The sequence below is a fragment of the Dysidea avara genome, chromosome 13 (genome assembly GCF_963678975.1).
Source record: "Dysidea avara chromosome 13, odDysAvar1.4, whole genome shotgun sequence".
Taxonomy (NCBI): domain Eukaryota; kingdom Metazoa; phylum Porifera; class Demospongiae; order Dictyoceratida; family Dysideidae; genus Dysidea; species Dysidea avara.
In genome coordinates, this window is record NC_089284.1 from 16,916,287 (window position 1) to 16,928,553 (window position 12,267).

At 40.9% G+C, this 12,267-nt stretch overlaps 9 protein-coding genes across 12 annotated transcripts; 4 read left to right on the top strand and 5 right to left on the bottom strand.

The window, feature by feature from the left end:
• Positions 1–4: 4 nt before the first annotated feature.
• Positions 5–1,117, bottom strand: LOC136243741 (small ribosomal subunit protein eS12-like). Its single transcript, XM_066035343.1, has 6 exons — positions 1,022–1,117; positions 830–860; positions 650–769; positions 494–596; positions 346–447; positions 5–175 (listed from the first exon to the last, which is right to left on the bottom strand). The coding sequence occupies exons 2-6, from the start codon at positions 838–840 to the stop codon at positions 104–106; spliced, it is 408 nt and encodes a 135-aa protein (XP_065891415.1). The 5' UTR covers positions 841–860; positions 1,022–1,117; the 3' UTR covers positions 5–103.
• On the top strand, positions 1,090–2,032 carry LOC136243732 (TLC domain-containing protein 4-B-like). The gene has a single exon (XM_066035334.1). It carries the CDS (start codon positions 1,137–1,139, stop codon positions 1,926–1,928), a length of 792 nt encoding a protein of 263 aa, XP_065891406.1. The 5' UTR covers positions 1,090–1,136; the 3' UTR covers positions 1,929–2,032.
• On the top strand, positions 2,027–3,983 carry LOC136243724 (tyrosine-protein kinase STK-like). The gene is made up of 3 exons (XM_066035321.1): positions 2,027–2,156; positions 2,278–2,647; positions 2,766–3,983. The coding sequence occupies exons 2-3, from the start codon at positions 2,280–2,282 to the stop codon at positions 3,922–3,924; spliced, it is 1,527 nt and encodes a 508-aa protein (XP_065891393.1). The 5' UTR covers positions 2,027–2,156; positions 2,278–2,279; the 3' UTR covers positions 3,925–3,983.
• Positions 3,222–4,714, bottom strand: LOC136243736 (small ribosomal subunit protein uS7-like). The gene has a single exon (XM_066035338.1). It carries the CDS (start codon positions 4,661–4,663, stop codon positions 4,028–4,030), a length of 636 nt encoding a protein of 211 aa, XP_065891410.1. The 5' UTR covers positions 4,664–4,714; the 3' UTR covers positions 3,222–4,027.
• Positions 4,666–7,252, top strand: LOC136243729 (eukaryotic translation initiation factor 3 subunit H-A-like). Its single transcript, XM_066035330.1, has 7 exons — positions 4,666–4,817; positions 4,869–5,010; positions 5,057–5,224; positions 5,281–5,383; positions 5,433–5,585; positions 6,754–6,889; positions 6,943–7,252. Exons 1-7 carry the CDS (start codon positions 4,764–4,766, stop codon positions 7,159–7,161), a joined length of 975 nt encoding a protein of 324 aa, XP_065891402.1. The 5' UTR covers positions 4,666–4,763; the 3' UTR covers positions 7,162–7,252.
• Positions 7,147–8,468, bottom strand: LOC136243730 (microtubule-associated protein RP/EB family member 1-like). Of its 2 annotated transcripts, XM_066035332.1 has the most exons (7): positions 8,300–8,468; positions 8,206–8,244; positions 8,054–8,160; positions 7,817–8,000; positions 7,599–7,765; positions 7,404–7,550; positions 7,147–7,356 (listed from the first exon to the last, which is right to left on the bottom strand). In XM_066035332.1, exons 1-7 carry the CDS (start codon positions 8,421–8,423, stop codon positions 7,234–7,236), a joined length of 891 nt encoding a protein of 296 aa, XP_065891404.1. In that variant the 5' UTR covers positions 8,424–8,468; the 3' UTR covers positions 7,147–7,233. The 2 variants fall into 2 exon arrangements, with proteins under 2 accessions (XP_065891404.1, XP_065891403.1); XM_066035331.1 differs by having other exon boundaries at positions 7,599–8,000.
• On the top strand, positions 8,427–10,674 carry LOC136243722 (actin nucleation-promoting factor WASL-like). 2 transcript variants are annotated; one of them, XM_066035319.1, is made up of 3 exons: positions 8,427–8,531; positions 8,584–8,718; positions 8,986–10,674. In XM_066035319.1, exons 2-3 carry the CDS (start codon positions 8,710–8,712, stop codon positions 10,525–10,527), a joined length of 1,551 nt encoding a protein of 516 aa, XP_065891391.1. In that variant the 5' UTR covers positions 8,427–8,531; positions 8,584–8,709; the 3' UTR covers positions 10,528–10,674. The 2 variants fall into 2 exon arrangements, with proteins under 2 accessions (XP_065891391.1, XP_065891392.1); XM_066035320.1 differs by having other exon boundaries at positions 8,435–8,527.
• On the bottom strand, positions 10,572–11,946 carry LOC136243735 (all-trans retinoic acid-induced differentiation factor-like). 2 transcript variants are annotated; one of them, XM_066035336.1, is made up of 8 exons: positions 11,613–11,946; positions 11,488–11,565; positions 11,351–11,434; positions 11,204–11,301; positions 11,092–11,151; positions 10,994–11,038; positions 10,795–10,948; positions 10,572–10,752 (listed from the first exon to the last, which is right to left on the bottom strand). In XM_066035336.1, the coding sequence occupies exons 1-8, from the start codon at positions 11,798–11,800 to the stop codon at positions 10,737–10,739; spliced, it is 723 nt and encodes a 240-aa protein (XP_065891408.1). In that variant the 5' UTR covers positions 11,801–11,946; the 3' UTR covers positions 10,572–10,736. The 2 variants fall into 2 exon arrangements, with proteins under 2 accessions (XP_065891408.1, XP_065891409.1); XM_066035337.1 differs by lacking the exon at positions 10,994–11,038.
• Positions 11,867–12,202, bottom strand: LOC136242290 (mitochondrial import inner membrane translocase subunit TIM14-like). The gene has a single exon (XM_066033699.1). It carries the CDS (start codon positions 12,200–12,202, stop codon positions 11,867–11,869), a length of 336 nt encoding a protein of 111 aa, XP_065889771.1.
• Positions 12,203–12,267: the final 65 nt, after the last annotated feature.

Genomic DNA, 12,267 nt, shown 5'->3' on the forward strand with positions numbered 1-12,267 from the left:
ATGATTACCACGAAGTAGTTATATTTTACCAGTCCCAGTATAATATACAACAAACTTGTATCAAATACATTGTAAACAATTATTTGTGTCATTCAAAGTAAAATTAGGCAGCACCGCCCCTGGACTTCATGTACTCTAGTACGATTGACCATGCTTCTGTTTCTTGGCCAATGTCCTACACAAAAGAAAGATACATAACTTATTACCTCCAACAAGAGTGTTTAACAGGTGGTCATTTCAGAACATAGTGATTCCGGTTAGAGCATTTCCTCACTGACAAGTCTCAGTAGAGGGAGCTCATGTGTCATCATTAATGACCAAGCTTGAGTGCATGTGTGTACTTACTTTAATGACAACACAACTGCACTTGACAACTTTACGAGGTTTCCCTTCTTTGTCTATCTTGCATAGGCCTACCCATTCACCAAGTTTAGCATTGTCTTCCACCTAGATCAACCAGTATTTCTTTAACAGCAAAACACACATACACTACCTTCATCAACATAATGTTGTGTTCCGTACACAAAGCCTCCACCAACCTGGTGTAAGCTGCTTCAGTGCAGTTCTTGGCTAGTAAACATAACATGGCTTGTCTCCTGTTGACATAAATTAGTGATAGTTATTGAACAATTAAACAACAAGCTGTTACTTGTCTAAGGCCTTCACTGCTTCTCTTAGACCTCTGGCTAAGCCATCGTGGACTAGAGCGGTTTTTAGAATATCCTTGATCGCATTTTCTAATTTCTTCTGATCACTCTGCATGTCATCTCTACATAAACACGGAACGACAATACACCATAACGAACACACACGTACTAATCAAACTCACCCTTCCGCCATCGTTCACACGGAGTTCCTCGCTGTGGAATGATAGAAGAAACATACAACATGATCATTATATGGAGTAACCAGCAACACGACTACTAGACGTTGACCTCACAAAATAACACACTCGCAAGCAAAATAATCACTAACATATCCATTAGGGCATAAAAAATTGGCAATAGAGTAAGACACTTACATGAATGCTAGAGATTAAAAATTCTCCTTACGCTTTCAACGTGGACACATTTGAGAGGAACACGTGCTGTTTTGCGCATGCTTACGTAGGCGGTTGCGGCTCGTTAATTAGAATAATGTCGTCGATTGTGGAGGTCATCTTGGATGGTATACTACCAGTCTTTAACATTTATACAGGGATAGGATGCTGTATGACACTGCTGTGTGGGCTAGTACTGAGTCCTCTGCTAACTCCTATGGTTGTTACGAAATACTCAGAATTTGGAAGGCATAAAAAAACTTACTGGAACACTTTGCTAGGGTCAACTGTGCATGCCATAGTGCTGACAGTAGTGACTTGTTACGCACTACTGTTTGACCCACTGGGGGAAGAATACTTAATCTCACTTTCACCTGTTGGCAGAGCTTTACTTCGTTTCTCTTTGGGTTACTTCATGACTGATTTTGTGTTTGTGATGATGGACAGTGAGATGCGTAAAGACTTGATGAACTTCTGTCACCATACAATAAGCATGTTTGGTATTTGGCTTGGTGTATACCTGGATGGCGTAGCACTATTCTGGATAGTGTATCGATTTTTTGCAGAACTATCAACAACGTTTGTCAACATCCGTTGGTGTATGAGTGCTGTCAACTACCCCAAATCATCTGCTATCTACATTGTGAATTCCCTCGTGCTAGCCATCACATTTTACATTGCAAGAATATTTGTAATCCCCTACCACTGGTACACTATGTATTATTATGTATACTTGGACCCCAGTGTAACCACTGCATGGCCACTATTCATAAGATATTGGATAATAATCACATTTGTGGCGTTTGATATTCTCAACATAGTCTGGGCTTACAAGATAGTAGCAGGAGGTTACAAGTTGTTGAAGAAGTCACGCAAGCAGTCAGAGTAGCAGAGACTACAGTGTGTGTGTGTGGAGTGTTTACAGAAACTGTATAATGTACAGGACTGCTCACGAACATTTAATATTTTATATGACCTCGCTTATTAATTAAAGTTTATATTATAGCGCCTATAAAACAGCTCACGTGAATTGGGCGTAAAAATCAGTAAGGGACGTGTGAAACGCGAAACGAGACGGAATCGGGTTGAGTGCTGGCTGTTGTTTAACTCCGTCAAGGTGCGTTGTTACATTTAGCTAAGCAATTGATCATAACTGTTGGAGTTGAAACGCGCGTATTACGTTCGCGGTTTATTTTTAGTGGGTTATGATTGTAAAAGTTGTTTTCTGTTGATTGTAGGAATGGGGAATTGTTTGGGCAGCGCGAACAATCCTCCAGATGTAAAGCCAGACAGCAAACGGTTCGTTAAGGAGCAAGAGAAGCAGTTCGAGCAACCACAACAGAGATATGAACCGCAAGTATCACAACCCCAACCTCCGGCCATCGTTCAGCCTCCTCAAATGGCAACGGGCGGGGTGTTAACCTTTATTGGTCTGTATGACTATGATGCCCGCACAGCAGAAGATTTGAGCTTTAAAAAATCTGAGCAACTGCAAATAGTCAACAACACTGATGGAGATTGGTGGTTAGCCCGTTCAATGGTGACTGGTAAAGAAGGGTACATCCCTAGCAACTATGTGGCTCCAGTGCAGAGTGTACAGGCCCAAGAGTAAGCACAACTTGTAACCAATACATGATTAATCAATTCATAGGTTGTTTGGATTAATGTATTATATACAGCTTCAATTGCTGTGTGTACTAGTCATATTGTCTCCTCTTTTGTGCAGCTGGTTCTTTGGGAGGATCAAGCGTACTGATGCTGAGAAGAAGCTACTGATGCAAGGAAATGTCACTGGCACTTATTTGATCAGAGAGAGTGAAAGTCAACCAGGGAACTTTTCTTTGTCAGTTAGGGATGGTGACACAGTGAAACATTACCGCATCAGGAAAGTTGACACTGGTGGCTTCTACATTGCTCCACGACGGCAATGTCCTTCGTTAGATGATCTTGTAGCACATTACTGCCGAGATGCTGATGGATTGTGTACCCGACTAACGATGCAGTGTCCAAAGACAGATCTACCTACCACAGTTGGGTTGTCGTATAATACTAAAGATGATTGGGAAATTGAGCGTACTTCTATTCAGTTGAAGCGTAAATTAGGAGGTGGAGCATTTGGTGAAGTTTGGGCAGGCATTTGGAATACCACAACTCCTGTGGCAGTTAAAACACTTAAAACTGGTACAATGGGAGCAGCTGACTTCTTAGCTGAGGCCCAGATCATGAAAAAACTACAACATGAGAAATTGATCCAACTATATGCCGTGTGCACACGTGAAGAACCCATCTACATTGTCACAGAATTGATGAAGCATGGTAGCTTGTTGGACTATCTTACAAAAGGTGAAGGTCAACATTTGAAATTGCCAGAGCTAATAGATATTGGAGCACAGGTTGCTAATGGAATGGCTTACCTTGAATCACAACACTACATACACAGGGATCTTGCAGCCAGAAATGTGCTTGTAGGAGAAGGGAACATTGTCAAGGTGGGAGATTTTGGTCTGGCAAGAATTATTGCTGATGACGAATATTCTGCAAGAGAAGGAGCAAAGTTTCCCATCAAGTGGACAGCTCCTGAAGCTGCCCTGTTTAACCGGTTCTCTATAAAATCAGACGTCTGGTCTTTTGGTATATTCTTAACCGAGCTTGTTACACATGGTCGTATTCCTTACCCTGGAATGACCAATGGTGAAGTGTTAGCCCGAGTTGAGCAGGGATATCGCATGCCCCCACCCCCTTCATGCCCAGACCCCTTGTACCAAATCATGTTGGAGTGCTGGAAAACGGACCCAGAGGAGCGACCAACATTTGAGTATCTCAAATATCAGTTAGAAGACTACTTTGTATCTGCTGCTGAGGAGGCCTATCGTGTACTAAGTTAAACTTTTATTTTGGTGTGCTTTTTTTGTACTTACTACACACAATGTATTTATATATGTAGTATATACTGTATCGTGCATGGTAGCATTTTGGTTAATTATAATTCTAAGTCCATACAAAACTTGCATATGTTCTGTTAGCGGAAACTTGTTTGTGGAGATCTAGCTTCTGTCGCATTGCAGCTCCCTTGTGGTAGTAAGTATCCAGCATCTCTGCAGCTAGCTTTTGATACATGCGTTCATTTGGTTCACCCTTCTTCTCGCGTGAAGCAGTTATCAGCCACTTCATCGCCAGAAACGATTGTCTGTCCTCAGAAAGAGCCACCGGAACTTGGTACATTTTACCTCCTTTTCGTATTCTCTTAGTTCCCATTATAGGCCGTAGATTATCCAAAGCTGCGTGAAATATTTTCAGTGGGTCTGTCTCTTCAGCTTTACCAGCTGTGACTTTCTTTAGCTGCGTCTCCTTAACCAGTGCTAGAGCGTTACGAAATATTTGGATAGATAAATTCTTGTCGCCCCCCACCATCATGCTGTTAACAAACTTGTCTGAAATTTGGTCGTACAAAAAACTCGGGCTGTGATGAGGATGTGGTGGCGGTCGATGTTCCAGTTTCTTCAAATACCTCTTATTAGCATAATTTCTTGTAAAGCGAACAGTTCCTGCGATTAATGGCAAGCGAATCTGAAATATTCCACGTACTAAACTAGCGTGAAGTGCTAAGCTAGTGCGAAGAGCCATAGCTAATAGTACTTTTCTGCACAAAATATTAGAATACAAAATTTTCCAACTAAAGCTCACTACACGTGACAGCGACATCTTTACAACGCCAGCACTCATCATGAGCGAGAAGGGTAAAGTAGGGAACATTGTGAGAGTACAAGTGGACGGGTTGGTGAGTCTAACTGGATGTATTGCTGTACTGGTGTGTTATTGTTTGGAGTAGGTGGCATTGAAGATAATCAAACATTGTCAAGAAGAAGGCAGCAGTACTGAAATGATCAATGGATTCCTGGTTGGTCTGGTTGTCAAGGATACTGTGGAGATTACAGATTGTTTCCCCGTCCCTGCAGTAGAGGAAGATACTGGTGAGTAGACCTCTTTCAAATCATGTGTCATATGATTTCTCCACAGAAACTTACCAAATGGATATGTTGAGGAACTTACGTAAAGTCAATGTTGATTATCATACTGTTGGATGGTACCAGTCAACATACCTGCATAGTCACATCAATAAGGAATTTCTTGAGAATCATCGTAAATATCAAGAAGTCAACGAGGAATCAATTGTACTTGTATATGGTATGTTTACAGTGTAAACTTCTCATGGCTATAAGTTGTGTTGCTTTACTACACAGATCCACTACGTACAACTCAGGGGATTTTATCACTAAGAGCTTTCCGGTTGACTCCTCTTATTCTTGATATGCTATTAAGGAACTTCAACTTCACTCCAGAAAGGTACACTGGTATATAGTAAGTACACTATTGTAGTTATAGTGTATTGCAGTGTGCAGGGTACTGAGCTGTACCACATGGACCTTTTTGAAGAGCTACCTGTGTTTGTGAGAAACTCCAGATTGCAAAATGTGCTGTTGAGTGAACTGGAGCAGAAAATGCCAACTACAGAAAACTGCTATGACTTTCTTAGCCTAGCAACCAAGTAAGTGCAATGTTGAACTGCTAAAAGTAAAGTGGTGTGGTAAACCTGTGTGTTGTTTGCACACAAGACAAAACTTATTTACATTATTAATTGATAATGATGGCCACCTCTTGTCAATAGTGTTGTCAAAGCCCATGATAACTTTTTGTTAACCAAGTTAGTGGGTATTGTTCCTGGTTTAGTAGTGGAAGGTAACTTCAAAGGATTGTGGTTCATGAATTTTGTAATGTACCAAATAGCATGGCCCTTAACAGTCCCTTTATAATTGCTTAACACCAATAAATACCAAATAAGGATATTCCAAGAATGTTGTCATTGGACTTGTATGGGGGACCCATTTGTGTAGCTGGCTTGTGTGATCAATGATGAAATTTAGGAATTGCCGAATGATGGTGTCATGTTGACATTATGTGACTAAATCGGATCACCTGAGATCACACGAACTACTTTGTCTGTGAATCTAAATATGTGCAGTGTCGTACGTATGAATGAATGAAAGATCATGTACCGTGAGCTTTTTAGGCCAGCTTCAGTGGTATCATACAAGGGGTGGTCACTGCCAATAGTCCTGTAGAACCATCTGCGACCGGGGTCAAGGTTTTTGATTGAAAAAATTATACCTTGATCACTTGATTTTGCTTCAAACCCTTGATTGCTTAATTTAGCACATATTTTTGCAACTTCTCGTTTTGTTTGTGAGCTAGCTTAATCACCACTTTCTAGGATGTATTGATCGCTTGATTCAGTGCTAATTTACCTCTTGATAGCTTGATTTGATTTTGATCCCGGCCGCAGATGGTTCTACAGGACTATTGGTAGTGACTACCCCTTGACATATCATAGGAAACTTGGGAAATGGGCAAAAAAGTTTAGTTAATTGTCACGTTTTACTACACATTGCTTATAGATAATGACATCTAAAGGGACAATTCACTAATGTTGTTATGCTGCCTAAGTTTTCTACTAGATGGTTCATAGGGTATTTTCACCTGCTGAAAATTTTCCCCGCTATGGTATATATACATGTAGTGTGCTATTTGTAACTGATATTCATTAGTCTTGAGATGTTCTATTAATTTTCTGGTTGAAACCAGAGTAATTGTGGAATACAAATTACATTGGAATATTGAATTACAGCCCTATTAGTGTGTGGTGTGTTTCCATGTAGCAATGTGTTAGTGTGTAACATGCAGCTACTGATGTCTGGAGTAGATATGTTGTATCAGGATACTAATCGATTAGTCAGTTACGAGAAAAATGTAGCTAAGCAACTACAAATGAAACAGCAATTCATTCAGAAAAGAGTAAGACATAACATGAGTAGACCAATAGCTTTAACTGTCTTGTCTTCCTGTAGCATGAAGAAAATCTCCGGAGAAAATCTAGGGGAGAGCCGCCATTGCCTGACCCAGAAGAAGTGGTTGACAAAGAACTTAATCTCAAGCCTCCAGTGGCCCCACCAAGACTGGACAGTTTGCTGCTCAAACAGCAAGTGGAGTCACACTGTGATCAAGCTCACAAGTTTGCCAGTCAGGGCATCAGTAAACTCTACTTAGCCGAGTCATTTCAAAGATGATCAGTACACACAACAACTGAACACGATGATAAATCTGATGTCTCAATATTTTGTACATGCACACATGATAAATTAATACTCTTCCTGCTCATCTTCGTAATAGTCATCATAACCATAAGTCTGTTGCTGCTCATCCTGTTCAACTAGACTGGTGTTATCTTCTACTGGCTCTTCTGCTGGCTGCACAAAACCGTCCTGTGTGGATGGATTTAGTAGGATAGGGCCTGTCTCCATAAACCTACCTCAGTAGCATACATAATCTCAAGAATTTGTTCTGTTAAGGGATTACTATCTGACTCTTGACATATCATCTCTATCTGGCGTAACTTGCTGAAATAAAAGTCTCTTTCTGTTTCCATACCCTGGGCTGTCACTTGTAGATCTGCTATCTATCAGGGGTACATTAATTAGATTGGAATTTGTGCTAGAATTCAAACCTGGTCTTGAAGTTTCTTGATCTCAGCAGCAGATTGAGCAGCAGCAGCTTTAGCTGTTGCTCCACCAGCAGCTTGGGTGGGTCTTTGTGTTGCAGCAGGAACTTGTGTACGTGTTGGAGCCTTGCTAATTGCTGGTGCCTTGCTAATTGCTGCTCTAGGAGGTGTACCTGCAGTAAACAGATTTGTCACAGCAATACACTTGTTAACAACCACCTTACTTGACACAACTTTCTTTGGTTTTGGAGCTGACTTGGCACCTGTAGAAACAACTGTCCCACCCCTGGCCGCTACAGGGTCGTACTCTTCCCCTTGGTAATTTGCATCAAAAAATTTCTTGAACCACTGAACAAACTCGAAATTGTCCTGAAATTTTCCTTTGACTAACTTCTCTATAGGAATGACCTACAATTTAACAGTATTCAAATATTGCACCATTCCTTTATAGAATTTCTAACTTTGTCCACGCCAGTTTTTTTACAAGATCCTTGGAATAATTTCCAATTGCTGATATACTCGTGCTCCAGCTTCGTCTGAAACTTCACTCGCTTCAGTGGTATGCACCCTGGTCATATTCGACTAACACGCGTTATTCATTGTAAACGCTTACCTGGAAATAACATGTCCATGAACTGGCAATAGGCAGCCCCTAAACAGCACAGAAACCATTTCTCTGTTCTAATTAAAACCCACCACTCACTTACCTGAACACATTTCTTCAATTTTAGCGTGACCTAACGACAACGTGCCATTGATCCATGCGAGGATATCATGTCTGCTAAGGTTATCAGAAGTAGCTGATGTGTAGACCACATTCACTGCCGCCATCCTTTCAGCCGCAAATAGCCCACGTGATTATAGGGAATTTAAATTATTTATTACCGGGATAGCCCATGGCATAACCGTGTCTGGCTGAGGCGCTATGTAAGCGAGTATGTAAGTGTCTTGGCTCATTATCTCATTGTTTCTAAGTATTGTTTCAATTTAGAGCTTCAGACTATCATAAGAGTTCCCAGTTGTCTTTACTCGTCCAGATAGTTAGGACAGCGGCGTGTTGCAGACTGCGGCGGTTTAGGGTCATATCTGATTTCAGTGTTTGGAACCATTTAAAGTCATGTCTAACGTGAGTTACTAATCTGTTGTGTAACGAAAATTTAAACTATGTTAATGTGTGTAACGAGCTTAAGCCTGGCGAAGTCATACTAGATCGTTTCAAATTGGTAGGTGTTAATGCGAGGTTATCTTTGAAGTCAAATAGTGTCTTCAAGGTATTGTTTTCATGCACTAGTAGGGCTGCTACTTAATTATGTAACCCTTATGGTTTATTGGTATGTTTTGTGGGATATGCTAATTGCTGGTACAGCTGGTTATGAGTGTGTTTTAACTATAGGTGAGGTCAGTGCTGAGGCCAGCAGAAGAAAGAATTAGCTGGAAAGAGAAGAGACGAATTCTCAGCAACCTTTATGGTCGAGGTGGATTAGTTGTGGTGTGTGAAACTGGTGTAGTTGTACATGAGGCTCCACCTGATTCTAACAGATGGAACATCGAAGATTATGGTATACCCACGATCATTTCCAACCTTGATGAACTGATTATCAGCATTGTTGACATTGATACAGCTGAGCCACACAGGGAGTATTCCATTACTTTAGATGCTGACTACAAAGTACAGGAAAACTACTTTCACACATTTATCTGCGAAGATGATGATGGTAAAGATTTACTTGTAGGACTAAGTTTTGCTAATGCTGAAGTGGCCAGGAGGATTGCAGATGCAGTAGACCAGCTCACTCCTGGCAAACTTTTTAAACTGACTGACGATCAGAGAAAGTCATTAAGAAAGGATGACATTTCTCAGCCAGCAGATTTCAAGCATGTCACACACATTGGTGGTGATTTACCGACGCACTCCGACCCCATTGGTGGACTAAGTGCTATAGAACAACAGGCCGGTAATGGAGTTGCTGATATGGAAGTGAACGAACAGAAAAAAGCAAGTCCTCCACAGCCAAGTCCTCCTCAAGGTAGTGAAGTGAGATCTAGTCCCCATCAAAGCCGCAAGCCTGCACTGCTACAATCACTTAAAAATGCACAAAGAAAGAAGAATGGCCAGCCAAAAAAGCCACGTAAAGGAGGAAGAAGAGTGTTAGAGATTAGCTCCCCAATGGAGTTCCAACATGTGGCACACATGGGAGAAAATTGCTTTGCTCCTAAGAATGAGGATGGCAATGAAGACCCTTTTCAGATGTCTGATGACTTTAGCACAGGTGCTGCCGCTGCTGCACGTAAGCGTTCAAAGACACCTTCAACTTCATCAGAGCAACTACTATCCAGTGGTAGTGGAGAGGAACCAGAAGTAAAGAAATCTCGAGTACCAATGGACATCTCTAGTCCCCATGACTTCCAGCATGTCGCACACATATCTAAGGACACTGCCATTTCAGCTTTCATGTTAACTGGTAAGAAAGATCCATTCTCCATTGTTACAGCTATTGCTAACTCGCCACCCACCAGTAGCCCACCAAAACCAGCAAATATTCCACCTGCTCCGCCCCCTCCTCCAGAACCACCAAAGTTGCCAAGTGAGCAGCCTACTCATTGTTCTGAATCACCAAAACTGAAGTCTCCAAAGATAAAATACCCTCCTGCACCGCCTCAGCTGGACAGTTCTGAGTTTCTCAAAGAGATATCGACCTTCAATCCAGCCCTACTTCGACATGTGTCAATGGAAGGTAGAAAGAAGCCAGCTACAGATCCTAACAGCTTACAAGAAATACTGAAGAACTCATTTGAAAACATGCGGGGAAGGTTGCAGAGCATGTGGAGAGACTCTATCATCACAACATTTGGAGATCAGCTAGATGGGGATGATGAATTTGACTATCCTGGAGTGTTCCTGCCTCAAGACATTTTAGCTGAATTAGAACAATAGTAAGAGTAGTGAAACCGATTAGTGCATTCATCCATTGTGCATAGTTTATTTTGCTTATTTTTGTATTTTTACAATGGTAATGTTATAAGATAAAGTGTACATTATCAATTAGTGTTGTGTATATAAATAATTATTGGTTTCCCAATAGGTTAAGGACATGGGAATTTCTGGGTGATATCAACCAGTCACAATGTGCATACGATATGCTGTCATCTCTTGGGCTTCCTAGAAGACACATAACCATTTGATTTGGATCAAGTTGTTTACCTGATCAACCACCACTTTATTATGTAATCTGCTGCTACAATAACAACACATGTTGCTATGGAAACAGAGAAGAAAAGTATGTAAGGAAATGGACCCTTTTTCTGGATACACTTGTAACCATGGTGACCATTATTACAAACACATTGGTGTAGTCCTGCGGATACAATAGAAATAGGAATATTACATAATTATAATTCACCAGGTCCATCTGGAATACAGTGAGAGTTTGGCGGACACACACTGACTGTTGTAATGGGTAACAGCAGTAAACAACATAATATGTGCACATACACTGACCTGAATTATTAGAGACATTCATTATTGGTATAATGTTGTCTAACGATGTTGACTGTGACACTGTCGTAAAGGTGTGAAAGTGAAACACCCATATTAACACAGCCATACTCACCATTACATAGGACAGGCTCGGAACACAACATGGTGTCTTGAACAATTGTGGATTCCTCCCAAGCATCAGTGTTACATTCAGTACCTACCGGCAGTAGCCTAACACAGGACAAACCATCTTCCAAAGAATGTTATGATTAACACTCACAATAACTGTAGATTGTTTAATCCTCCAAGAAGACGTAAACTGGCATTGAAGTATTCAAGTGGTACATTATTGCCTGACAAATCCCTGGGTACAAAATATTATAGTTTGCTTAGCAATAAATAGCCCCACCCACTTACAGCCAGAGAAGGGAATCGCCGATGGATGCAAACTGGTAGGAGTGTAGTTCAGTGATGTTGCACTCACTCCAATCCAGACTAAACACAAAATACAATACTCATACACTACTTATCATTTTCAGTACCCCATCACATTATCATGTAGCACACAACAGCGCTGGTTCAGAGCAGCACCAGTAGTGTTAGAACACAACGACTTAATAATTGAGTCTCCGCTAACATCTTGCTCATTATCAGAACACTTACTACACAACTGACACTCTACAATACACAACAGAACACCTACCAACGACAAATAAAATATTTGATGCATCGTAGCTATGTAATTGTGGGTTTACATTTAAATTAAAAAAAAAAAAAAATTATAATAAACGTTTTGTTATCTTCCAGAATCCAAAAAGTCTTTAGCTTCATTTATTTTTGCTGCCAAGTAAGGTGAGCCGCCTCTATCAGGGTGGTTTAGTAACATTATTCTCTTGTGTGCCTCTCGTATTCTCTCCTTGCTTGACGATGGACTCACTCCAAGAATAAGCGCTGCTTCTCTTCTGGACATTTTCTGATCAAATCCACCTCTGTAATAGTACGTTGAGCTAAACAACGGGCTCTTGGAAATTGTAGCAGCTTGTTTCTGCATTTCTCTAAAACTTCTAATCACTGCCCTGGCACCAAACGCCGCCACAGCGATACCAGCGCCTGCCAACATTAGTGTAGTCATCGCGAAATTGTCTTATCTTACGTAGAATCGTCTTCACTGGCGACACTTCTAATACTCTTATTATT